General features: G+C 39.2%; 1 protein-coding gene across 2 annotated transcripts in view; it reads left to right on the top strand.

The window, feature by feature from the left end:
• PRORP (protein only RNase P catalytic subunit) overlaps nucleotides 1-27,977 on the top strand; it is a 56,205-nt gene that overhangs the window by 15,385 nt on the left and 12,843 nt on the right. For both annotated transcript variants that reach the window (XM_088145369.1, XM_088145370.1), the window contains exon 5: nucleotides 13,784-13,891. In XM_088145369.1, coding sequence (XP_088001495.1) covers nucleotides 13,784-13,891 — 108 coding nt within the window. The remainder of the gene's footprint in view (nucleotides 1-13,783; nucleotides 13,892-27,977) is intronic.

Below are 27,977 nucleotides of genomic sequence, written 5' to 3'. Positions count from 1 at the left end.
TGTTTGAGCTCCTTTGCAAAGCTCTAGTTATCTGTTTATGTTTTGTTTTGTTGTATTAGATATTTCATTTGGATATTACCTGAATACCTTGACTTGCAGCTTCCATTTCCATCTGGAAAAAAGCCAAATTAGGGAGTTTGTGGAAGTACCAGGAATGAACAGACGTAATTGTTACTATAAACACCCTCTGTTACTGTTTGAATTAAAAAAGGGTATGTGCTTTCCACCATTAGTTAGATTGAAGGGACTTTCCCAGAGAGAGTATTTGACAAATGCATATCTGATTAGAGTCAACCCCTTGCAAACAAACCTGTGAATTGATCCTTTGAAGGGCCAATCTAGAGTCCCTGTGAGACAGGCCAATTGAAAATGGCTACAATCCTTCTTATCGATTCAGAAGACATAGTGATATAAGAATCATCATCGCAATCTTCAGGAATTATCTTTGTCTTCAGTAGTCTTTAATTTGTTAGAACAGTCAAGTAACTTCAGTTCTACTTAAGATTTCGTGTTATTCCTCAGGAGGACACACCTATAGTTTCATTGTTCTGACTCATCCTGAGTGCAGCCCTTAGAATTCTTCAGTTCTTCCTAGCATTGTTTGAAATCCTATATCTGCCAATGGGTGTAGGCACCACTTGGCTCTATCTTTGTTATTTATAGCTGCTTGTTTGCTGCCTTACCTCAAATCTCTAAACTTTAATTTGGTACATAAATTAATTGAAGTTCACTGAATCTTCCAGATAATTTCTTATGATTCTTACCTAGCACCATTTATGTTCTACTCTGGCCCATGATCATATGTATGTGGTACATCTCCCCCACTGCAATTTCTTATTGTAAATTATTATAGTAGTATTTTCTTATCGCTTGTAAAATGGATGAAAATCTGAGCTAATTAATTTCCATTTTAACCAAATGAAACAGCACATACAGCTGTCATGTGTAAACTGTACTTTGGCATAAAGATAGCTTGTACCATCTGCTTCTAGTACATATACAGGTTTGCATATATCTATGAACACTAGACGCTTGGTACCATTGTGCTTCTCCTTTAGTTTGGAATTTAAAACTTTATTTTGGCTATATTGTATGCAACCTCTTTTAATAATGGAGGATTACTGTCACTATATATTTAAGTTTTTCATTGCACATAAAGACTGGAAAAATGGTATATGTTTTAATGGTAAGCTAATACACCTATTAGAATTCAGAGAATATCTGCTTATTTGTTTGATTATGCAGTTTCTCTGAGTTTGTAACTAGCATGGAATTTACAAAGTTGGTCATTACATTTTCATTCATTATAACTGACAAGTTATTGTCCAGATGCTCCCTAAGATGTAGTAAAAGAATACTTAATAACAGTATAGGTACTTCACATGCTTCAACACAACTTTCTCACCTACCTGTCTTTTAAATTAAACATGAGAAGAATCAGCAAGGAGACTTCCTGTTGCCCATTTTCTTCTGACCTCGGCTGAGTCCTGTTGACAAATAGTTTGAAGCTTGGGCCCTGAAAGCTCATTGCTGATTTCTCCATATATTTATTGCCATCTTGCTACTACTGATGTAGGTCCAAGACTGTGTTGTGTATCTGATGCCATTGAATTTACTGCTCTATTCACTCATCCCAACTACTATTTTTCTCATCACACAAAGGAAATTGCTTGTAATAGTAATTAATTATCACTTTGCAGGGATTTATTTGTTAGCCGAAGGAGTGTAGTGACAATTCAGTGAATCGTTAATTTGCTTTTATTTTCCTTCTTTCTCTCCCCTCACCATTTTATTGTTAAAATCAAACACTATTTTAATGGAAAGTAATTACAATCTAAGTAATTTGAGGTTTGTTTGTTTTTTAAGTTCTCTTAGGAAAAAAATCCTGCTTCTGAAAGATAGGTCAAATCTCTACCCCTCCACCCTCTTTCTCATTCACATATACTACCCTAGGAGAGATGAACTTTTAATGTATTATGTTAATTCACCAACTCTTACATCTGTTAACAATTCAAAAGCACATTACATTAATTTATGGATCCTGGTCATAATGGCTGTAATCCTACCTGTAGGACTGAAGGCAGCTTGGTTTTGAATAGCAGTTATTTGGGAAGAACAGCTGGAAAAGTTCATTGTAAGCTATCAGGGATATCTAGTTGGTTACTATGGAAAATAGGATATTAAGTAGGATGGTAAAATAAAAAAGGAATTATGATGAGCTCCAACAGGTTGCCTTCAGTGGAATGAATTGGCTTCAAAAATGCCAAATTCAGATCAGTGTAAACAAGTGGTGCATATTGGCACAAAAAATTTGAGTTGCCCATTAATGGGATCTAAGCTGGCAGAGACTGATCAGGAAAGGGGTCTTGAAGTCATGGTGGATAGCCCAGTGAAAATGTCAACTCAGCATGCAGCTGCTGTAAAGAAGAAAAATGTTATACTTGACATCATTGCAACATGAATTGAAAGAAGAACTGCCAATATAATAATGTCTCTGTGCAAATCTGTGCCCCTTCATGGATCACTGCCTTGTCGTGGCGAAGGGGCTTGCGTAACTCAGTGAAGCCATGAGCTATACCGTGCAGGGCCACCCAAGACGGACAGGTCATGACAGAGAGTTCTGACAAAATGTGGTCCACTGGAGAAGGAAATGGCAACCCACTCCAGTATCCTTGCCAAGAAAACCCCATGGACAATGTTAAAAGGCTAAAAGATATGACGCCGGAAGATGAGCCCCTCGGGTTGGAAGGTATCCAGTATGCTACTGGGGAAGAGCGAAGGGCAATTCCAAGTAGCTCCAGAAAGAGTGAAGCGGCTGGGCCAAAGCCGAAAGGACGTTCAGCTGTGGATGTATCTGGAAGCGAAAAGAAGGTCCGATGCTGTAAAGAACAATATTGTATAGGTACCTGGAATGTAAGATCTATGAACCAAGGCAAGCTGGATGTGGTCAAACATGAGATGACAAGATTGAACATCGACATCTTGGGAATCAGCGAACTGAAATGGACGGGAATGGGTGAATTTAATTCGGGTGACCATTATATCTACTACTGTGGGCAAGAAACCCTTAGAAGAAATGGAGTTGCACTCATAGTCAATAAGAGAGTGGGAAAGGCAGTAATGGGGTACAACCTCAAAAACGACAGAATGATCTCAGTGCGTATCCAAGGCAAACCATTCAATATCACAGTCATCCAAGTCTATGCCCCAACCACTGATGCTGAAGAAGCTGAAGTTGACCGCTTCTATGAAGACCTACAACACCTTCTAGAACTAGCACCAAAAAAAGATGTCCTTTTCATCATAGGGGATTGGAATGCTAAAGTAGGAAGTCAAGGAATAATCGGAATAACAGGCAAGTTTGGCCTTGGAGTACAAAATGAAGCAGGGCAAAGGCTAATAGAATTCTGTCAAGAGAACAAGCTAGTCATAGCAAACACTCTTTTCCAACAACACAAGAGACGACTACACATGGACATCACCAGATGGTCAATACCAAAACCAGATTGATTATATACTTTGCAGCCAAAGATGGAGAAGCTCTATACAGACAGCAAAAACAAGACCAGGAGCTGACTGTGGCTCAGATCATAAGCTTCTTACTGCAAAATTTAGGCTTAAATTGAAGAATGTAGGGAAAACCACTAGACCACTCAGGTATGACTTAGATCATATTCCTTGTGAGTACACAGTGAAGGTGTATGAATAGATTTAGAGGATTAGATTTGGTAGACAGAGTGCCTGAAGAACTATGGACGGAGGTCCGTAACATTGTACAGGAGGCAGCAACTAAAACCATCCCAAAGAAAAAGAAATGCAAGAAAGCAAAATGGCTGTCTGATGAGGCTTTACAAATAGCTGTGGAAAGAAGGAATGCGAAAAGCAAGGGTGAAAGGGAAAGATATAAGCAACTGAATGCAGATTTCCAGAGAATAGCAAGGAGAGATAAGAAGGCCTTCTTAAATGAACAGTGCAAAGAAATCGAGGAAAACAATAGAATGGGGAAGACTAGAGATCTCTACAAGAAAATTGGAGATATGAAAGGAACGTTTAGTGCAAAGATGGGCATGATAAAGGACAAAAAAGGCAGGGACCTAACAGAAGCAGAAGAGATTAAGAAGAGGTGGCAAGAATACACAGAAGAACTATACAAGAAAGATCTTAATGTCCCTGATGTCCACGCTGGTGTGATCACTGACCTTGAGCCAGACATCCTAGAGAGTGAAGTCAAGTGGGCCTTAGGAAGCATTGCTAACAACAAAGCTAGTGGAGATGACAGTATTCCAGCTGAGTTATTTAAAATACTAAAAGATGATGGTGTTAAAGTGCTGCACTCAATATGCCAGCAAGTTTGGAAAACGCAACAGTGGCCACGGGATTGGAAAAGGTCAGTTTACGTTCCAATTCCAAAGAAGGGCAATGCCAAAGAATGCTCAAACTATCACACAATTGCACTCATTTCACATGCTAGCAAGGTTATGCTAAAATCCTACAAGCTAGGCTTCAGCAATACATGAACCGAGAACTACCGGATGTACAAGCTGGGTTTCGAAGATGCAGAGGAACTAGAGATCAAATCGCCAACATTCGCTGGATCATGGAGAAAGCACGAGAGTTCCAGAAAAACATCTACTTCTGCTTCATTGACTATGCAAAAGCCTTTGATTGTGTGGATCACAACAAACTGGCAAATTCTTAAAGAGATGGGAGTACCAGACCACCTTACCTGTCTCCTGAGAAATCTGTATGCGGGCCAAGAAGCAACAGTTAGAACCGGTCATGGAACAACCAATTGGTTCAAAATAGGGAAAGGTGTACGACAAGGCTGTATACTGTCACCCTGCTTATTTAACCTACATGCAGAGTACATCATGAGAAATGCCAGGCTGGAAGAATCACAAGCCGGAATTAAGATTGCAGGGAGAATCATCAACAACCTCAGATATGCGGACGATACCACCCTAATGGCAGAAAGTGAAGAAGAACTAAAGAGCCTCTTGATGAGGGTGAAAGAGGAGAGTGCGAAAGCTGGCTTGAAACTCAACATTAAAAAAACTAAGATCATGGCATCTGGACCCATCAATTCCTGGCAAATAGAAGGGGTAGAAATGGAAGCAGTAACAGACTTCATTTATTTGGGCTCCAAGATCACCGCAGATGGAGACTGCAGCCATGAAATTAAAAGACGCTTGCTCCTTGGGAGGAAAGCTATGGCAAGCCTAGATAGCATATTAAAAAGCAGAGACGTCACCTTGCCGACAAAGATCCGCATAGTCAAAGCTATGGTTTTTCCAGTAGTAATGTATGGCTGTGAGAGCTGGACCATAAAGAAGGCTGAGCGCCGAAGAATTGATGCCTTTGAACTGTGGTGCTGGAGAAGACTCTTGAGAGTCCCCTGGACTGCTAGGAGGTCAAACCAGTCAATCTTAAAGGAAATCAACCCTGATTGCTCATTGGAAGGATTGATAATGAAGCTCAAGCTCAGATACTTTGGTCACCTAATGCGAAGAGAGATCTCTTTGGAGAAGACCCTGATGCTGGGAAAGATTGAAGGCAAAAGGAGAAGAGGACGGCAGAGGATGAGATGGTTAGATAGCATCACTGAAGCAATGAGCATGAAACTGAGCAAACTCAGGGAGGCAGTGAAGGACAGGAAGGCCTGGCGCAATATGGTTCATGGGGTCACGAAGAGTCGGACACGACTTAACGACTAAACAACAACAACAAATCTGTGATGAGACCATGTTTGAAGCATTGTGTTTAGTTTTCGTCATCATACCTTAATAAAATAATACATAATTTTAAAAAGTGCAGAAAGGTGATTGGTGGTTGAAGCAACTCTCCTGGGAGAAAAACTACAATAATTTAAGCTTTTTAGATTAGAACAATGGTTCCCCAGTAAAAAATAATTATGATAGACTGTCAAAATAACATTAAAACACTGCCCTAAAGCAAAACCCTGGCATAAATTTCAACTACAGAGTTTAAGAAAACCTGACCATAACCCAGCCTTCACCCTTGTGCCAGCAGGAATTTTTAACCTTAAAAATTAGAAACAATTCACATATAACACTAATCCTAATTTTTCTCTTAACCCTAATGCCAAATTCAGCCAAAGTTCAAGAAAACCTACTACTAACTCTACTTTAATCCTTATGTAATAGAATTTTTTAACCCTAATAGTTATCCTTGCAAACAATCCCTTTTTAAACTATATCTAAGACAAGCACTAAAAACTAACTTGGGTTAATTTCAATATTATTCTTTGATTTCTAAATAATGTCTCAGAGATAACATCAAGGGAGAAGTGCACCACTCAGGTACAGCCAGAAATCACAACTAAGGCATTCTACATAACAGTGTTTCCACTCTCTAGTACTTCCAAAGAGTTCTGAAGTTGGTAAGGTGATCTCCTTCACTAGTATTGACCTTGGTTCATTGAAAAAAAGGAAGAGAACACCATAAGCCCAGGGCTTCCAGATGTGTTGTGACTCTTGGGGAGGGGTGCAGATTTGGGGAGGTTCTGCATGGCTTTGCTTAGACAACCTGCCTATGGGTTTTTCCAAGCAAAGCAGGGAGTGAGTCATTACCAAGTTCTGGCTTTGCATGTGAAGCTTGATAGGTTGTACGTGTAAAGATGGATCACTGTCAGAATTCATCTCCATTCTACCTGAACTAGCTAGGGAATCATACAAATTCATTTATCATGTTAGGAGGTCAGAGATCTGCAAAGTTTGAAAAACCCAACTGTAAGCTAATTACAGCTCCAATAGGGAACACAAAAATCATCATTCAATCAGAGCCCTTCCGCCTTGAGATATGGCTGCTGCTGGAATAACAAAAATCCCATTGTCTCCACTCTATAGAGAAATAGAGCAATTGCTAGGATTCCCCTTGATGTTTTCAGTATGCTGTGTCCATTTTTCTGGACTATTTGCAAAAGAATTAAATCATTGGTATATGAGAAAGTTGCCTGGGGTTATGGACCTGGGGAAGAGGTCTGCAACTTCCTTTAATTTGTTTTATTCCTGACAAACCATGCTGATTCAGCCCTGTGCACTTTTTGAAAGGGGTATTTGAAGGCAAGCCTAATATCAATCCAGTACTATACATGCAACAGAATTTTATTGTTATAAGATAGATATACTTGTGACAAAGGGTATTTTGTTCTATTAGAGTGTGAATAAAATATTAGTTGCCAAGTTCTTTATAAGAAAAGTTGTTGTCATGCTACAAGAATTGGTCAGGAAGTCTCTTTTATCTGTTCTGGGCAAATTGGTAGAAACAATAATCAAAGAAAAATCACTGAGCACATAGAAAAAGAAGGGTTTTTGAAAAAAAAATTACCTGTTGATGAAGTTTCTCATCAAAGGCTTTTATGGTCATAAGGTGAGAAACTAATGCTATATAGATTGCTAATAGGTTAAAAAATAGACATGACTGAAACTTTTTTCCACCTCTCCAAACACTAGAATCAGGGACATCTATAATATTTTTTTAAAGATTTAAATTACAGTAAAAAAAACTAATGCAAACTAAGAGAGAAAGGAAAGTAAAAGAGAGAAAGGAAAGTAAAAGAAGGTAAAAGAGAGAGAAAGTAAAGTAAAAAGAGAGTAAAAAGTGCAAAGAAAGAAAAAAGTTTAAAAAAAGGAAAGAGTAAGATAAAGAAAAATAGTGACTTTCAATCTTCATCACAAGTATAATCAAGTTTGGTAGCTCTTCACCCCCTATAAAGTTACAAACAGATCTCTCTTCTTCCCACAACCCATCCCTTACCTATAAGCAAATCTGTAAGACATCAACTTTTCAATCCTGTCAAAAAGTCTGTAAAGGGTTGCCAGAATTTCATAAAAACATGTCTTATTTTGGCCTTGATCAAATAAACCAACTTTATATTCCTTTCTTTTACCTCTGAAAAATCTTAATGTAATTCATTCAAATATTGTTGTTTGATTTGATCTCTCTTCAGTTCTTCTTTGTCCTATCACAAAGGCTTCTTCGAGGCTTTAACAAGCCTCTTTTGTAAATCCAGTAAAAAGACATTATCCGGGTCATTCTCTTGGTATATCTTTTGTATTTCCCCTTTAATTTTTAAAACTTCAGCCAGCTTCCTTTGTACGTTTAGTAAAGGGTCCTTATCTGGGTCATTCTCTTGGCCTGTCAATTGTATTTCCACTTTAAATGCCTTCTCTGTCTTGTAATCTACACTTTTTTTAATCCAATATTTCCAATTCTACTATTTCTGCATCAAGCAAGACTTGTTTCACATCTGTCATTCCTTCATTAACATCCTTTAGACATAGTCTACCCCTAGAAGCAGACATTGTTACTGATATTGTTAATATTGTGGCTACTAATTTTATAATGTTTTGTATGATTTTGTAAATCCCAATCCTAATCAAAACCAAAAGCAGGCTTTTTTTTCTTTTTGCCTGGAATCTTTAGTCCCCTCTAGTGTCCAATTAAAGTCTCTAATCTCTGTTATGATTTACAGTACACAAAATAATTTGGTTCCCATGAAAGATGTTTGTTTATATAGTTAGTTCCAAAATCTTATAGTAAGTTTCAGTGTTCCGAATTTGTCTGGACCCTTCATCCATTTATAACTTTTTTGGTTCAAAATCTTATTTAGCTTTTTGCCATTTATTTCAAATTCTATAAGGTCTTAAACTGATAGTAATTTTTTTGTTGTTGTTCAGAAATGAAGAAAAGCCACCAGATGGCTTTTCAAGCTTGTTCTGAAGTTCAATAATAGCTTTTAAGATGGTTAGATAAGCAATTTCCAGATGTGATTTGAAGTGAGGTTAGCAAACTTAGTGCCCTTTAAAAGGCTCCACCGTGGTTGTGAGCTTGATGATTGGTCCCTTTGTCTCCCGGTGTTCAAACCTGCTCTCTGGGAAGAGCAGCCATCTGGAGCGCATGTGGGGAATCTTCCATCCTCTCCTTGTCCAGAGAGGTTCTAAAGAGCTGGTCTTTGCCACGGTAGTCATCTCCGCTCTCCTGGAGACATGTTTAGCTAGCAATGCCTCCACTGGAAGTCACTAGGATCAAGAATATCAATGAAGCTAATTGAAAAGATATTAGTATAGATAAAATATTTTTTCATAGATTGCATAATTAACCTGTGGACTTCTTTACATCAAAATGTGGTGATGGTTACTAACTTTGATGGTGTTTGAAGGAGTTAGATAAATTCATAGAGGATGAATCTGTTAAAGGCTATCTGTCTTGAAAAGGCAATGTTATATCCAAGATGCAGGAAGCATGCCTCCTTATACCAGTCGTAGGAGAAAAGTGAAGGAAAAGGCATAGCATGGTGGAACTAGTGTGGTATAGTGGAGTTTGAGGAGTGTATTGGTTAAATTGTTGGTCTAAGATTGGGGAGGCTTTGAACAGACCCAGGTTCAAGTCCAGTCATGGCCATGGAAATCCATTGGGGAACTTTAGGTCATTCATTCTCTCCTAGCACAGCCTACCTCAAACAATTGCTAAAATGAGACATCCACATGGAAACCACCTTGAGCTCTTGTAGGAAATACAAGATATACAAATAAAGAGGAAATGAATATTTTATCCTGTTTGTGATCATACCAGGGGCAAAATGCTGGACTATAATGGATCTTGGCCTTATCCAGCAGGAGTGTTCTTTTTTTAGCTTAGAGGTGGAGTAAGAAGAGAGAGAGAGAGTTGACAGTTGGACAGAATAAAAATAGAGAAAGGAAAAGGAGATACATAGAAAAGAAAAAAGAGGGTTTGGCAGCACTTTGTGACAAGCCAAACATTTTTTTTTAGTTTATTAGCATTGAGGAGTTTTGTTGATGTAACTCTCTAAAGAGAAACAACTGAAAGATATTATTGTTACATAAAATTTATGTGTTCATTATGTACTTGTCCTCTGAATAAACAAGCAACAATATATAACACCAAAATGTTTTATTTTGGACCCGGAACAGACTGTTGCATTCTGGGTCCGCCATGGTTTAGCAGAACCACATTTCCCCCCAAATTATATATGAAGCAAAATCCTGATGTAGTGAATAGGGTGAGGCTGAAGTATGTCACCCCCTTGCTACCCTCCTTCCCTTAGCAGGTCCCAGAGCAGCAAAGCCCATCAACCTACCTGTTCATCTTTGAGTGCCTTTCTTCCCTTAGCCACTGCCACTGCTGGTACTCCAGCACCACATATCCAACTTGTCTACTTCTCTCCTGATCTTCCCATCCGTTCCCTCTCATCCATGGTGACCTCAGCTGCTGCTGCTGCTGCTGCTGCTGCTGCTGCTGCTGCTGCTGCTGCTGACTTAGTGTGGCATACCCCATTGACCCAACTCCCAGCTCCTTTCCTTCCCTCCTTACCAGTTTATTTGGATGGTTGCAGCATTAATAAACAGGCTCACAACATGACATATTCTACCAGCCTGCCCGTCCCTGGTCATCCCAGTGTCTGTCTGTCTGTCTTTGTCCCTTCTGTCTTTCCCCTCAGCCACTGCCAATGCCCTTGGCTTTTTTATACTCTTCCTTCCCCCAGTCTCCCCCCTCCCCCCTCAACCTACTTCTGCCTTGTGTTTCAGTCCATGTTTGAAATGAAACAGTCACATTTCATTTCAAGCAGAGAGCTGGCAATATCTGAAACATATGTTTGGGTTGGACCACAACAATCTTAGAAGCATAAGACAGCCAGATAGTACAACACTGAAACTTCACTCATGCTCCATTCTTAAATAGCAGTAAATCTCTGTTCCTTCAGTCAGTCATGTTTTTATCACCACATCAGAGTAAAAGTTGTTAGATACAGTTTTCTCTTGGGGCGATCAGCTCTTAAGGTAGCTAATCGTAGAAGAGGAAGGTGGTGGGAGCTTCTATTGTGTCTAGCCTCTTCAAATACTTCGTTGGATTGTTTATCTCTCAGATACTGAGATTTTCACCTTTTCTTTTTATACCTTCTAACCTTGGAAGGCATAATTGTATTCCAGCTTGATGACAAGGAAATCATGCTGCCTTTGTGATTGGTTCTCTCTGATAGTCCATGTGTGGTTTGGCAGATTTTCAGGAAGTTGATATTGATGTAGATGGATGTTTGTTTTGAGAACACTGTCTCTTGTATATGAGAAACCTGATGTTTGGATTACAAATTGGTTATGAGAACCTTCCCCTCTTCCTTACAGTGCATCCTTGCCCACTCCAGGGGCACCCATTTTTCTAAACAGTCTGGGACAATATTTGGTTATCATTCCATTCAACTTTATTCCTGTCAGGGATTTATTAGTAGCTACATATTTCCCAGGGCAAGAATGTAGAAAATTTAAAACAGGCAATTGCCAGTCATAATAGTGTCAGAATAGAAGACCTTTACACAAAGGGAAATGTGAGAAGAGAACATGCTAGATTTGAACCCCAAATAGATATACATTTGGGAGTCAAGCTTAATGGCTCAGTGGAAAATTTCTGAAATGATGAAGCTAGGTCAAGACTTCTCATAAAAACCTAAAGAGGAGATGTGAATAACAAAAACAGAATCAAGTATACAAGGAACTAAATAAATGCAAAGGTTAGGAAAGGGTTGTCTATTATATGGGAACTGTTAAGCTCTGTTCTGAAAGCACTGGAGTGCTTGCTACTTCAGGAGCTTTTCCAGGTTATCTCTGCATATGTGTATTCATACACGGCTGCTGCAGAGATGGTCCCCATGGAAATGCCTGCATGTGCATGCAGACAATCTGGGATAGCATTCAAAGCAGTTGCGCTGAGCCTTCCAGAGAATATAGCTGCCTTAGTGCTTCAAGGAATGGTGCTTCATAAAATATCATTTGAATGCTTTGCAGAGTTCTGCTGTCTAATACAGAATTTAATATGTAGGAGTGGGGGTGGGGAGCTTTGAAATGTTGTAGATGTTTAGGCAGGATCTGTCACTAAGCATACCTTATTTGCCACAGATTACAACAGTTTACCTTAAAATCTCCCAGATAGGTAATTAGAGGAATTTGGTAATGCTCTGGGGGAAAAAATTACATCAAATACAGTGGTACCTCAGGTCACGAACGCTTCTGTTCACAACCAATTCGGGTCACGAACAGCACCGCTCGCAAAATTTTGCTTCCGTTCGCAAACGCCGGATCGGGTGACAAACAGGATCCGCGGCCATTTTCCCTGCCATGACACATAGTCGTGGCTTCCTGTAGGGAGGAGGACTCTCCCTCCAAGCAATAACCGCCTCCCCACCCGCCTTCCTGTCCTCCACGCCAGAAGCCACGTCGAGCAAGGTTAGCGTTCTCTCTCTTCGTACTGTACGTTGTGTCATATTTTTGTGGTTTAAAAAAAAAAATACATATGTTTCAGAACGGATTAACTGTAATTACATTGAACCTTATGGGAAAATTTGATTCGAGTCGCAACCAAAATCGGTTGGCGACCAAATTTGTAGGGGTCAGAATGGATTAACCTTATGGGAAAATTTGATTCGGGTCGCAACCAATTCGGGTCGTGACCAGAGTCATGGAACGAATTAAGTTCATGAACCGAAGTACCACTGTATTGACAAGACTAACAATCTGCAACTACAATACACCTAAGAGTGCTGCTGTAGTATAATATCCTAATCCAAGTAGCTTGTTTTGCTACCCTATGTGAATCAAATGAATTCAGTAGAGTTACTTCATCTTTATCTCAGTCTGATTGATATTAATGTTAGATTTTGTCTAATTAGGCCTACATAGAAAGTTTTAACATTGCATTTTCTCATTTGTTCCTAAGCTTATTTTCCTCCAAAATGACATTTGTGCCTCTGTTCTTGACCTCTACAGTAAATGGGTCAAGCAACCAAAAGTTCAGAAGGCTTTCCTCCTCCTGGCAGCAAAATAGTTTTATCGTTACAATAATCACAGTGTCCTCAGAAATACAGAACATGAATTCTATTGTTTTATTAAATAAATGAATATTATTGTAGCAAAATATTTGCCTAATTACTTAAGTTCAGCTGTGTTTGTGCCTTCTAATTCTTTGCTTACAGCAGTGTTTCTCAACCTTGGCAACTTTAAGATGTGTGGACACACATCTTAAAGTTGCCAATGTGGAAAGACACTGGCTTACATTATACCAGGCTCCAAAATTTTCCTTGTGTAATCATGGCATATGATTCTTCTTGCCTTTAAGCTGCATGAGGTTTCTTTCATCTTTTCTCCTGTGCGTTTGTTTTGGACAGTTGATTTTTCATTCTATAGAGCAGTGGTTCTTAAACTATTGGACCCAATTACCCCTTTTCCCAGTCTCAAATGGTGTCATTACCCCCACAAAAAAACAAGACTCAGTTGTTTTATGCAAGCATCTGGGCAGTAGCAGTCCCAAATTGGACCCTCGACTAACGAACAAGCAATTACAAATTGCTCCATTACCCCCAGGATATGCCCCCAATTAAGAACCACTGCTACAGAAGAAAATGATATGCCTTGGCTGCAGAGCTTACCGATTTGGAGGTAGCAGTAAATTCTGGTTCCTTAAATTTAACTAGATGTGAATCAGTTGATGGCATATTCTAACTAGTTTGAATATCAGTATCAACATTTTTCTGTATTTTTTTTTAAATTCAACATTGCATATTACAGTAGTGATACTCTATCCTAAATATCTGTGACAAATATTTATTGTTTTAGAATGTACATTTTAAATACATTTTAAATATGGAAAATATTTCATATGTCAAGTACATTTTAATATAGGAATTTTAATCTATGAGATTACTATAAGGTATGTTACTTGTTATTTTTCTTTATCTTTTAAAACCTATTTTTAGGAATTAGAACGTTTTCAGAGATTTGTGAATAAACATCCCCCTTTTGATGTTGTGATTGATGGCCTCAATGTTGCCAAGACAGCCCCCCTGAGTCCTTCATCTAAAACTGTAAGTATTGTTTTGTTTTAAGAAATTGCATGTGTTTTTATGTGTTTTTATTTTAAATGTCTACATCTACATTTCATTGCTTAGAGTAGAAATTGGTATCCTGTGGGCTGAAGGGGCTTCTCCTCTAGATAGATAAGATTTTTTTCAGACCAGGGAATGTTTTTTGTCTTCATAACCTGCTTGGGAGCTTCTAATAATGTGGCTGGTGATATTTATGCCCAATTTTGCATTTTCTTGGTGTTAAAATGAAGTTTAAGATGTCTAAACCCTTTCAAAGCCTTGAAGTTCCTATTTTGTTATTGTCTCTCCAAAATGAGAGAATCAGCTTAACCTTTTGGGAGGGATTCAGGATTTTTAAATGTTTTGGAAAAGGCTTAAACCAGCCATTTCATCCTGACAGATTGATTGATTGGTTGATTGGATTTTGAGGCTGCCCACCTTCAAAAACTCTGGGCAGCTTACAATATTTAAAATAATACATAATTTTAAAAAGAACATGACTGCCCAGATAAACCACATGAATAACATGCAGAAAAATTTGTCAGGGGCTTCACAAACACCCTAATCCCAGGTTTGGGAACAGCCAGGTCTTCAGAGACTTAAGATTTGAAGAGTGGGAGCTCTTTGTATCTCTGGGGGGCTGCTGTTCCAGAAGGCAGATGCTTCAACAGAGAAAACACACTTCCTCACTCCTGCAAGATGACAACATTTGACTGAAGGGACCAGAGCACATCTGCTCGGCCAGATTGTACCAGATGGGCAGAAACAATTGGAGACAAGCAGTCCCTCCAATAACCAGATGCTATGCTATGACAAGCTTATATGTGACAGCCAACACCTTGAATTGCTCCTGAAAGCTCACTGCTAATCAGTGCAGTTTGCAAAACAGTGATGACACATGGGTGTAAAGTGAAGTGCACATTACTGCCCACCCCACTGCATTTTCAACCAACTCTAGCTTCCAGATGGTCTTCATGTACAGTTCTTAGCTTCATGTACAGCACATTGCAGTAGTCCAAGCGTGAAGTGACTAAGCCATGAGTAACCATCTGAAGGACCTCCAGGTCAAGGAAGGGGTGCAAGTGGTGGACCTATGCAAAGATCTACCATGTGTAGCAGTTGCTCTTTGAACAGTGGCTGAGTCCAGGTGGACCCCAAATTGCACACTAGTTTTGAATGGAGAACTGCACAGCCCAGGGTTGATATGTACAATTGAGTATCATCAGCATTCGGCTGATACTGGACCCTGAGCTGACAGGTGACCTCACCCAGCAGTTCCATATAGATGTTAAACAGGAGGGGCAAGAGTGTTGAACCAGAGGCAACTCACACATGAGGGGCTGTGGGCATGACCTCTCCCCTCTGTCAATGCTGACTAAAACTGACCATTGAGGAAGGAGACGAACCACTGCAGCACGGTGCCCCCCACTCCCAACCCTTGCAGCCAGTCCAGAAGGATATTATGGTTGAGGGTATTGAAGGCTGCTGAAAGATGGAGCACCAGGATGGACACATCACCCCCATCCTGGCTCCGCCAAAGGTTATCAACAAGCATGACCGATGGTGTCTCAGTACTGACCTTGGCCTGATCTAGATAATATACTTCCTCCAAGACCCTCTGCAACTGCTGTCAACCTTTTTTCTGAACAACCTTCCCCATAAAGGGAAAGTTAGAGACTGAAAAACTGTCTAGAAAGGAAGGGTCCAGTGATGGTCTCTTGAGAAAGGGGCACACCACTGTCTCCTTCAAGGTTGGTGGGACCACCCCTTCTCTCAGAGAGGCTAACACCATTGCATGGGCCTCTCCCTAAAGGAATCGGGCAGGTCCAGCTGTATGGCTGTCCGTTTTTAGGCTTCTTCCTGTTTCCTTCCTCCTATAGACCCCATTCTAACATACACTGAGCTGAATAAATTTTTTAAAAAAACACACACACAACATAGACTGAAGATATGAAGAGCACTTTTAGTCCTAGATTCCTCCATGCTGTTGTGTAAACAGGAGGGGAATGGGTTGTTCCTGTTTCACACTTTCAGCCCGCTAAACCAATTGAGGTCATAAATTTAAAGCAATTACAATACTGCTGGTTAAGCAGTCTAACCCTATTGTGTAATTCTGAGAATACATCAGCATTGTGCTGCTGTATTCAGCTCCTTAGGGAAACAACAGCAGAATGATGACAAATGAGGCTGATCAGGGACCAGAGGGGAGGGAGCATGACCCCATCAATCTGACATGGGCCAGTAAATGTTGTTCTGCTCTTCTGATCCCCACTACTACTGGTTAACCAGGTTAAAAATAACAAATTTTACCCATCTCGCAATATCATTCATGTTTAATGGAGAAAACCCTACATAAACCCTGATATAATTAAGGATGGCTTAAGGCTATTTCACTCATGGGCTGATGATGAGATTGAAGCTACATATAGGAATATGAGAGGGAAAAAATGTTGCCAGAGCATGTTTGTAGCATGATAGTGGCAAATGGAGAAAGTTCTTTAGTCAGTGATATTGCAAGTGGAATTAAAAGGACCTAAATGGTAAAGCAAAATGTTTTCCATCTCTTTGAAGGAATTTTGTTTTAATTTTATATAATGACAATTATGTTCTTTCTTAATTTTACATAGATAAAACTTATCCCTCTACTGCTCAGGCTCTTCCTGTATGTCATTCTCGTAATTCTGTATAAGGGTAGGTTTAGAAAAGCTGCATAGGTAGACCTCCCTTAACGACTGCCCTGCTTAGCGACTGTTCAAAGTTACAAAAGCACTGAAAAAGTAACTTTATGACCAGTCCTTACACTTATGACAGTCACAGTGTCCCTGGCGTCATGTGATCACCGTTTGCACGCTTCACAGCTGGCTTCTGACAAGTAGAATCAATGGAGAAGCCAGCAGTAAAGTCGCAAGTCGCTGTCATGTGATGTCTCGCTTAACAACCGTGCTGCTTAGTGATGGAGTTGCAGGTCCCAATTGTGGTCATTAAGCGAAGACTACCTCTATAATAATGTTTTTGTTTTTTCCCCAAAGCAGGCAATGTTTTCTGCAGTCTAAATGGCCTGGTGTGAGAGCTATTTCTGCCAAGGTCAAAAGCAAACCACCTGAAAACTGATTAGCATGTTACCACACAAGTCCCACCCAACACAGAAAAGCTTCAAGCCCATTTCTCTGAGCATTTGGGACTAAAGGCACAAGAATTTGAATCTTAATTTCACTATAAATAGGACTTTAGTGCATAGCAGTTGCTGGAATTCTTTCATTTCATTTAATGGCAAAAATTAATGAATCATTAAGGATTCATTAATTTTTGCCATAAATTTACTTATTAGAGACTTGCATTCTTGATTGCCTGCTGGCACCTACTTCCAGTTCTAGTGTTTGCCAAAAGGAAACTAGCATCTAACTTCTACAATTGCCATTTAGCATTAGAATATCCAGGAACCTTGCCTTATCATGAAAAACTGGGCAGGGAAAAAAGCATCCTCAGAAACAGAAGCAATGGGAGAAATGATTAAATTGCTTGCACCTTCATTCCTATTGTGCTTTGAAATTTAGGAAAATTAGATATGTAAATAAAAGGTGTCTTCAGGTAACTCAGATGTTTGCACCAAGCATGTCCCCCCTTTAAGAAGTAAAATACTAGAAACAAACATCAAAGATCTTGATTTTAAGAGTAGGTCGTGTCCCAACTGGATAAAGCAAGAGAATAATTACTTTTACATATATATGGAAATCTAATAATGACAGTTAATTTTGAAAGATCATTACATATACTTGAAGGAATGAGGGGCAAAAGTTGAATATAGTTTTATTTGAACAGTGGGCTGAAATAAATAGGGTGGAATTTAACAGAAAGAAATAGAATGTAATGTTTAAGAAAATGTAAGGCACATGTAAGAATGGTGGATAGGCAATACTACATGTAAAAAGGTTCTAGGTATCCTTGCTGATCACAAGTTAAACATGAACCAGTAGGGTGACGCAGCTGTTAAAAAGGCAAATCCTTTCTTGGGGTGTGTTAACAAGAATATAGGATCTAGATCAGGGGAAGTAATTGTTCCAGTCTATTCTGTCCTGGCCAGACCCCCTCTGGAGTTCTATGCTTAATTCACCACAGTTCAAAATGGACAGTGTCATAACAAGTTCAGAGAAGGGCTACCAGTATAATGAAGGGTCTGGAAACCACTATGAGGAACATTTAAAGGATCTGGGCAAAACTGCACTGGTTGATACTGATGTCAACAGTATCACAGAGGCACTGGTTGAGGATCTGCTCAAAAATTTTCATTGAGTGCGACAGGAGGTAGATTGGTCAGTAGTTGGAGCAGTCTGCTGGGTTGCTTTTGTTCTTGAAGAAGGGAACTGTGATAGTCATGGCCCAGTCAGCAGGCGTGTGGCCAGAGTCCACAATGGCATTGACAAAGTTTGTCAGCCAGTCACCTGTTGTGCCGCGAAGTTCTTTCAACTTCCAGACATCTGCTGGTAGATTATCCAGGCCAGGTACGTTTGAATTCTTCATGCCACTGATAGCTTTGGTAACCTCTTCAGGTGTAATGTGCAGGATTGAGCCAGCATTAGCCAAGCCATCAGGAATTGATGGGTATGGAAATTCAACATTAGAGATTTTGTCAAAGTGCTGCTGCCAGCGCTTCAGGATTTTGAGCTTATCTTGCAGTTGCCATCCATTTTTGTCCTTAACACAGGACATCTAGTGTTCAATGTCTTTTGCCACGTTGGTGCATATTTTCGCTAGTTGATAGATGATTTTCTCGCCTTCCTTTGTGTCCAGTTAATATAAGTCTCGATAGTGATTGGCTTTGGCCTCTGACAGCTTTCTTTGCCGTTCTTCCTGCCTTGATGTACTTTTGCCAGTTTTCGTTCATCTTCTGCACATACCAGTTCTTGTTAGCCACCTTCTTTCCCATACTATCTGCTGCACTTGCTCCATCCAGGGCCACGCCTGTTTGTCAATTTGATGACAACCTGGGCTCATGGTGCCTAGGGTTATTATTCCAGCAGCGGTAATGCACTTGCGGAGAGCAATCCATGTGGCGTCAATCAAGCCTGTAGTGATTGGAGGAAATGTGATGCGGTTAAGATGGCTGCCTTGTGGTCTCGTAGCTTCCATTACTTGATTTTCTCTGGACCTGTCGTGCTGCTGCCACTCTTTGCATGCTTGCTGATCTTCATATGAGCAACAAGCATCTTATGTTGCAGGGCGAGGCAGTTGGATGGGATGATTACATCATTACACAAGGACAAAATCAATCTGGCTGTTGTGGTCACTGCTGGAATAGGTAACCTAGTGGCTGGCGCACTTTTTGAAAACATGTTGGTGATGATGATGTCATTTGCTTTGGAAAAGTCCAGGACTCACTGTCCATCATCATTTCGCATACCATATCTGTTGCCTCCATGACAGTTGTAGCCTTCCTGCACACATCTGACATGTCCATTTAGGTCACTGCAGAGAAGCAGCAAGTCTTCATGCAGACATGTAGATATGCAATCTTGCAGTTCCATCCAAAATTGTTCTTTCTCTTCTTTGTCACATCTAGTTTGTGGGGCATAGGCCAAGAAAACATGTAATCGATGGACAGCAGTGTTGATGACAGTTAACGTGAGGCGGTCGGGCCTCAGCAACATAGCTGTGCAGATCAGCGCCTACTATGATAGCCACACCTTTTTTGTTGGACACGCCGTAGTAGATTAGTTGGTATCATTCACCAATATCACGAGACTTTTGGCCTTTCCAACGCATTTCTTGTATGCACGCAATATCCACCTTGTGTCACTTTAGCATTTCTGCTAGCTCACAGCTGCGTCCAGTCAAGGTGCCAATGTTCAGTGTGGCAATGCATAATTGTGATGTTTGAGCTAGCTTCTTTCTTGAACTGGTAGCCTTTGCCCACTTATCACAATGTTCAGGCAAGGCCAATGTGCGTCACCTCCGGGGGATGCCCTAACATTGTTCAACACTGTATATGGCTCTTGATCCATTAGTTGTGACAAAAAAATTTACCGACTGGCTTGTCACCTGAGCCTGACATTGGTTGGTCCATGTTCAGCTCAGTACCACCCCTGCAGGAGGGCAATTTCCAGTGGCACCAACAAGGAGAAATGGACCTCACCACCCTTCCTCAGTAAAGAAATGAACAAGTATAAAGTTTTTGACTAATTGTTTAATTAAGTTCTCTTTATCAAGTTTTAGGACCTGTGTGGAGAGCAGATCATGTTTTAGGTCATATTTATGCAGAAATATTGAACATTCAAAAGGGGTCACAAACTTTTAAGCACCACTGTAAATGTGTATATAGATGTATACATAGATAAATAAATTCCGAAGAGGGGATTCCAGAGACCAGGGCGAGTTATGGGGAAGGCTGGATTCTGAGTCACTGCCTCTAAGGAACAAAGCTGGTAAAGCTGAGACAGGTGGTTCCCAGGTGAGACTGAACTATTACATAAACAACGAGCAGATGTCCTTTGGTCTTAAGAGAATTAAAAGAATGGCCAATTTTTTACTGACTTGGAAAGGTGGGAGGAAAAGGCTTAGAATTTAAAACCTGGATCAGACAAATATATTGACCTTGAGTTCTGTGTACTGAATGTCTTCAAAAGACCAATTTAGCTGTGCCATGTCATTGAGTTTCTGCTCAAAGCAGAAAGTTAAGCAAGTTACTGAACTGGGAGATAAGTGTCAGTAGATCTTGGACTATTTCTTATTCAACAAAAAATACTGTTTTGGATTTCTGGGATTCCTTTGGGCTTATATAAAAAGGCTTGAGTAAATTGTCATGTTGTTGGAGATGCAATGAGATTAATACTTTCATTTAAACACATGTTTATATAGTGTCTTATAATTGTTCCTCTTTGGAAGGAAGATGTTACGTGCATTAACTCAGTTGTGAGACAAGATATTCTGTCAGTCTGCACACTCATTTCCAAAGTTCAATAAATCTTCTGGAGTCTAATTAGTTCTATTAAAGATTTCTTTATTAAGAGAAAATGTACAGCATCTATAGCATGGTCTCACGGTTGCTTGACCTTGTTGGTGCCTCTGCAGAGATAACAGCAGCACCTGGCTTGGCATCTTCCTCCCCCCTTCTCCTAACTTCTATGGCAGGAACAAGCAAGCAAGCCCCTAATTAACACGTAACCATTTAGTTGTCAAATATGCATTTCTGGCCTAAATTAAATGAAACTAAGATTTCTAGCTTGCGTGGATCCTGACATATTCTCAGATTCATATTATTTTGAAGTATATTCCTGTTGGGTGGAAACTGGCATCTGGACAACGAAAATGGATTCTCTGGCCCTACTTGTTGCTAATTTTCAACACTAGAAAGATAAATGGGTGGCTCCAACAATGGGTCCATGAACTGTGTGCTTATCAACATAGATTAGCTATGGATGATAATGAAATTTCCAAAAATGAAAAAGTTATTGAAATGCTTACGTAGAATTTTTATATATGTACACCTACCCATGAATCTACGCCTGCATGTTTTTGCCTTTTTTCTTTATAACTTCATCTAATTGTTTTCTTTCTTTCTTTCTTTTTCTGTATTCAATTAATAAAAGCAATTTAAAAAATTAAAAAGGAGAAGTATCTGGGGGGTTGAGATTTCTTACTGACAACGCAGCAGCACTAGAGGGGACTAAAGAAAAAAAAGGCATTTTTTTCCCTCAAAGTTATCGTCCTTGTCTTCTTCTCGTCTCCTGTCTTATGGTGTAGAAAAATGGCAGCTTTCTGTTGGGGAGCAAAAAGTAGATCGAACTGGAAAAGTACATTTTGTCACTCCATTCTGCTGCCAGCACAGGTGGCCTTTGGCTTCTAGTCAGGAGAAAGTGGTTGAGGTAGAAAGGACAAGTGGGTGGTGGGGAATGGAAATTCCTGAGCTTCAGTCTCTTGCTCCCTTCCTAGTTGGGCTCTGATATCAGAAATGAGTCCAGCTGGAAGAAAAGTGTTTTTGGAGAGAAGCTGAAGAGCCTTGGGTCTATGTGACAAAAAAACAGAATACACTAATGTGAGGAGGATGTCTGACATGGAGGGCCAATTCTGGAGAACGCCTTCACGTAGCCTCAGAAGTATTCATAAGCGTTTCATTTAAGGAAGCAAATGCTGTTTCGCACCTTTTTGCAATACTGGACAGACTCTGCTTATACTTCGAAAATAACAAACTCAATTGCTCAATGTTTAGTTGGCTGCTATAGCAACCAAACTATGTTTCCACTTGTACACAGCAAGTTTCTTCCTGGTTTGATCAGGGAATTTAAAAAAGTGACTCATGCACTGCTTTTTTGTCTCTTTCTTTTCCTTCTCAGATGAGGCATTTTCATTTACGTCTCTTGCACATTAACCTTTAGCCCAGCAGTTTGGGAATTTTTTCCCATTCTGTGTCATTCCCTAACCCTGCAGCTACCTTTTGCCTATTAACAATAAAACTGAGGTGGGATAATCTCTGGAAGAGTTTTAGGAGAAAACTGGTTCTTTGAGTTCAAATGAGGATATAGAGGAAGGAGAGAGTGGACTCTGATAAATAGGATAGGAATAGGTATCATTTGCGGGCTGGGAGCACATTCGGATTTTTTTTTCCCCCATGATGGGCATGGCCAGTCATAAAACATCTACTTCAAAGAAGATAAACTTGCCTCTCCAAGGTATTCCTGCAAAGAAATCTGGTAGAAGGTCCTGTTTTGCTTCGCAGCATGTCAACTTTATAGTTAGATTTTTAATTAAAAGAATCTTTTAAGATAGGTTTCTGGGCAAAGTTTCCTTTGCTTTTGCATGTTGATTTAGTATGCTTTAATTGCCCTTTTTTCAAGGAGAAAATAATCCTGTTTAGGTGTGACAGTGTATGCTGTAAATTTGGGAAGCCATTAATTACTTCTGAAAATTACAGAAAACCATGGTGTTTATATAGAAAGGCCATGGGTATTTATGTGTAAGTATAAGCCTCATCTTCACTTCTTGGGAAAAATTCCTGATGTTTGTAACTCTGAATAAACTGCACATATTTGATCTTGATTGCAAATTTTGTATGAAGCTTCTACTCTATCCAGAGTATGTAATGGTGTACTAGTGTAAATACTTACTTAATATGGACTGCTTGCAGTTTAATGATTTTAGTTAGCTTTTGTTGGCGTAGTATCAAGTATTAGAGTAGGAAATCCCTTTCACATTAGGAAGATTGAGTTTATGTTTTCTTTTGCATCAGCAGTTCTTCTATATGACTGGAAGCATCATTAAAGTATCTATGAATTGAGTAAATGCCAGGAATTGTCTCAGCTAGTCATCATTATATAATAGTTATAGAACCAAAGTTCCCATAGCAACCTGTTACCTCATGTGTTTTAGAGAGCTCCACAGACAAAACCAGGAAGCGAGTTGAGAAGTATATTAGATTTGAAGACTGTTGCATGTGCTTATAACTCAGCTTAAAAAAATGCCGAAGAATATAATTTTAATCTAGTTTGCTATTCATGTGCTAGACACATTAGTTGCCTAGCCTTAACGTGTTCAGTAGGTGGCAGCACCTAGCCATCCTTAGTTGATTTTAGAAAAACTAAGATGAGTTGGACCTGACTAGGAAATTCCAGGGCTGTGAAAAAAATTAGGAAAGGGGGGGGACTGGAAAAAAAGAATATAGTAAGCCACTTCTGCACTGATGCTAAGAAAACTATATAGAAGTCTCCATGTAGTCACCAAAAGTCATTACGGGTAGTCCTTGGGTTATGGCAGCAATTGGGATTGGGACTGCCATCGCTAAGCAATGCAGTTGTAAAATATGAGGCCGCATGACTGCATTGCTTAGCAACGGCAGTCCTGGTTTCTGTTATAACCCCAAGATACATGGGTCATTAAGCAAGAAGCAGCTGGAGTCCCAGGTAAGGAGTGCAGGGGTGCTACAGGGGGTGGGGGAGGCTTGGGGAGGGCTTGGGAAGACTGGTGCAGGCCATACATGAGCGCATGAAGGCCAGGGGTGGCTAATGATAAAACCAAGCCCACATAGTAAATTTTAATCAGATATGAAAAAGTATGCAATTACTGTATTTACCTGAAATGAAGAGTAATTGTTTCCCCAATAAATTACCTTTAAAATAGAAGGATCATTGGATTTACTGAAAATATGGAGCAAAACCTTTTCTTTCTAATCAAATCTTCATTTGGGGTCAGAGGTCATCTTATATGAAGAATCAACTTTTTGACTAACTATGGTAGTACCCAAGTGAATTGATTTTTAGACGGGTTTGCTTTGAAGTGGAATTTCCTTTTTAATTTACAGTTTATCAGGTTACTGAGTTCATTCTGCATATCTACATCCTTTTCTATATAAGCAATGATCTCTTCATAATATCCACACATTTCATCAACATCCTCCTACTTCTTTCCCTTTGATTACCAATCATAAAATGTCATACAGTTGATTGCTGCAAGACTTCCTAACCAGTTAAATCTTCCACTGGAAATTTTGTAGGTAATTACACTATTCCTCATCTTTTTCCACTCTGTGTGGTGATTCCCACTTCATCATGTACTTCAGATACTTTCCTGAAATTCAGACAGGTTGCATTTCTTTTGTATTCAAAATCCAATTGTGGTTTTGTGTTAATGGAAAGCCCCTCTCCTTGCCTGTGTTGGCATTTCTACCTCCTACACATCAAATCCCTCTTAATTCCTGGTGATTGGGGGTCCTTCAGAACAGTATAGGAGAAGATGCAGAGAACTGTACGAGATGTTGTGGGGTGTTCTGTTGTATGTAATTGTAAATGTTTCCCAATAGTGCAAAATCCCTAGTGAATACAACTTGCTGTTTTTAGTTGTTATCTGTGGAATGAACTGATGCTATTACTCTTACAAGATGCAATTTACTATCCTGCTATGGGGTTAAATAGAACTAGTTTTATATTGGAATATATTTAATACATATTTATATTTTAAATTGAAATATGGTAAAATTGCCTAAAGTAAGATTTACAGTACAGAAATATAGTTATACAAGGATTGAGCAGTATCTGGGTTTGGAATTTATTCATTAGATTTATATTCCATTTTTCATTCAGGAGCTAAAGGTTACATATTTTCCTCACCACAATAACCCTATAATGTAGGTTGGTCTGAGAGAGAGAGAGTAGCTGTAAGCCACTTAGTGAACTTCCATGGCTGAGGATGGACTGGAACCCTACTCCTAGCCCAAGCCCTTAATAACTGCATTGTGCCGGCTTTAAAGTGTTGATTCCAGGAGATTGTTACAGCTCTCTGAGTTATATATATATATACACTTTTTCTGTCAACTTAGGGTAATTTCAGTATCTGAAGAAAAAAGTATATGGGTACTATTTCACCTGAATTGGGGTAGCAGTGTAAAACTAGCTGTTATTTTACTTAATAGAATGTGAATAGTTATATTTCCCTATGTCTTATTCATAATAAGTGAATTTGGCCCTAATAGTCTTTTAATGAAACCTTCATTTTTAAAAATGCAGTGGATAAGGGAGGATTGGTTAATGTTTATAAAATAGGTCAGATTATAGTGGCTGAAAAGTATTTGATTTTTTTATACACACAGTTTGCACAGTTATGTCTCCAAGGTCACTGAAGAGAGTGAACAAAAAATGCCCAGATGTGTTTTATCAGCATAATTGCTGTGCACATCCACTTAAAAGAGTTCTATTGAGTTTAATTAGGGTTTATTTTGATGTGATAATGTATATGATTACAGTTTAAGCAAATGACTGAGCAACATTAGCAGTACTAGTACAAAGGTTTCTCAGTCTCTCATACTGTAATCTATTCTTCCTTTTTGTGTCTGTATTTCATACTTTTATACTTCATTTTTTGAAAGAAGTCTGTTTTTAGCAGGCTAAAAAGTAAAATTTAAGGCCGTAGCATTGTAAGTACTTTCCCCTCTTCCCGCCCCCATCTGTTCAAAGCACAGGCAAATGATACAAAACAGGTTGTAACACAGATTCAGGAGTTTTGGAGGTGTATATAAAACCATGAGTACTTTAGAAAATGCAAATGGGAAATATATTGTCCCTCATTTTGCATAGTTCTTAAACTGGAGAGTATCTGATGAAATTCATCACACAGGTTTAAAATGAGTCAAGGAAATTTCATTTTTCCCCTACACAAAGCACCGCTGCTTGGTCATGTTCCCACTACTATTGGTTAGTAACAGCCAACATTATAAGTTGATTTTAAAAATGAAGAAAATGGGAATATCAACAAATAATGATCTGTAGATTATTTGTTGCTTCCTGAGATATTGCTTAACCTTTATGTAGTCCGAAACAAGTCTGACTACTAGAAATTTAATCTGATTCTAGTAATGTATTGTATTAAGAAAAGCTGACCTTCGCTCATAAGGATTTATGTAAGGAAAGTTTAGTATTAGGCTACAATCCTATACTGTACTAATTTTCAGGAGAGTGATCCCATGAAACTTAATGGATTAAAACTTGGGTACAGGCACAAAAGATTGATTGTTATTGTACTAATTTCCTGTCTCTTGCAAGGTTATTTATTTATTTATTTGATGCCTTTGAGTCAGTCTTGACTCCTGGTGACTGCCTGGACATGTCCCTGCAGTGTTCTTGGCAAAATTTCAGAAGTGGTTTGCCATTGCTTGCTTCCTAGGACTGGCCCAGGGTCATTCAGCTGGCTTTGTGCCCAAGGCAGAACTAGAACTCATGGTCTTCCAGTTTCTAACCTTTGCATTGTATTTATTAATTCATTATCCAAGCATCAAATGGACTGCTGAATCTTGTTCTTCCCATTCCCCTACTTAAGCATGACACGTATGTATAAAATTCAACCTGAAAGATAGAATTTTGGAGTTGTGTGTTTTTACCCTTTGTATACAGGTGTACTTAAAAGCATGTTTGTAAACAGTAGACAAAATGTAGACAGAAAGTCTACTTGGATAATAAACCTTTTTTTCCTTTTCTGTGTTGTGACAAGACATCCTTCTCTGAAGACTGAGATAAGACTAAAATCTCCCAGCAGTTGGAAGGACAGTTTTGTTTGGCATTTGGTCTCTCTCTCTTGAGCTGTCTCTGGACAATAGAGACAGCCCAAGTGCTTGGTAGGGTTGCTCCTGAGCAGCCTCTCCCCATTAGTGGGTCTCAAGAGATCTCTTGGTTTACTGAGGAGCTCTGGGAAATGTAGTAGGTAAAAAGACTCCTGGAGAGAAAGAAACAAATATGACCAAACATGTATACAAACTGAAGTTTGAGCCTAGTCCATGGGATAAGGATGGGGAAGCAGAATTACTATTCTACTCCATTGCATCTGTAGAATGCCAGCCAGCTGCACCATTTAGAGTTGCCAAAATAAGGAAGAGTCTGGTACCACCTTTTAAGACTAACAAATTTTATTATAAGGCATAAGCTTTTGTGAGCTTCAGCTTATACTTTATGATAATTTTTTTTTTTTTAGTCTTAAAAGGTCATCCTGCTCAAGTCCTGCTAAGGGTAGCTGGAATAACCTTCATGCCTTGAGTGACCCTTTGGGCACATATACTCTTGACATACATTCCTGGGGTTCTTTGCTCATCTTTTCCAGGAACACCCCAACCCCTGCTTAGTATGTTTTGAACCACAGTAAATGTTTAGCTCACTTTTATTAGGTGGTGATTTGATTTGGTTCCCATTGCTGCTTTTTGTCATTTTAAGTGGGGAGGGATTTGGCAATATTGCTGATTTGGCCACTACTTATATGTTCTGATAGCTGCCTTTGAGATTATGAAACATTAGAACACACATTTAATAAACTAAATGGGAAATCCCCTGAACTCAGTTGAAGTTCTTCAAAATATATATGCATTCAATAATTTCAATTTCCTTCAAGTTCAATGAGTTTTGCCCATTCAAGTTCATTTTTAAAATTATTCTGACTAGATGTATTGCATTCTGGGTGTGCACATATTTAATTTTTCCTAGATATCACTGATGAACTAGATTGTTTTAATGTTCTCTAGCTTGTGGATAATGCCACCTGCCAAACTAATTTTCAGTAGGAACTGATGTTTACTCTAAGATGTTCTGATGGTGAAATGTACTCCTTAAATGTTCCCAATTAA

Source organism: Python bivittatus, unplaced genomic scaffold (assembly GCF_059951505.1).
Source record: "Python bivittatus isolate LINGU-HERP-01145 unplaced genomic scaffold, Pbiv_v1 ctg000480_np1212, whole genome shotgun sequence".
Classification (NCBI taxonomy): Eukaryota; Metazoa; Chordata; class Lepidosauria; order Squamata; family Pythonidae; genus Python; species Python bivittatus.
Note: the sequence above shows the minus strand (reverse complement) of the source record. Positions and strands in the feature narration are given on the sequence as shown.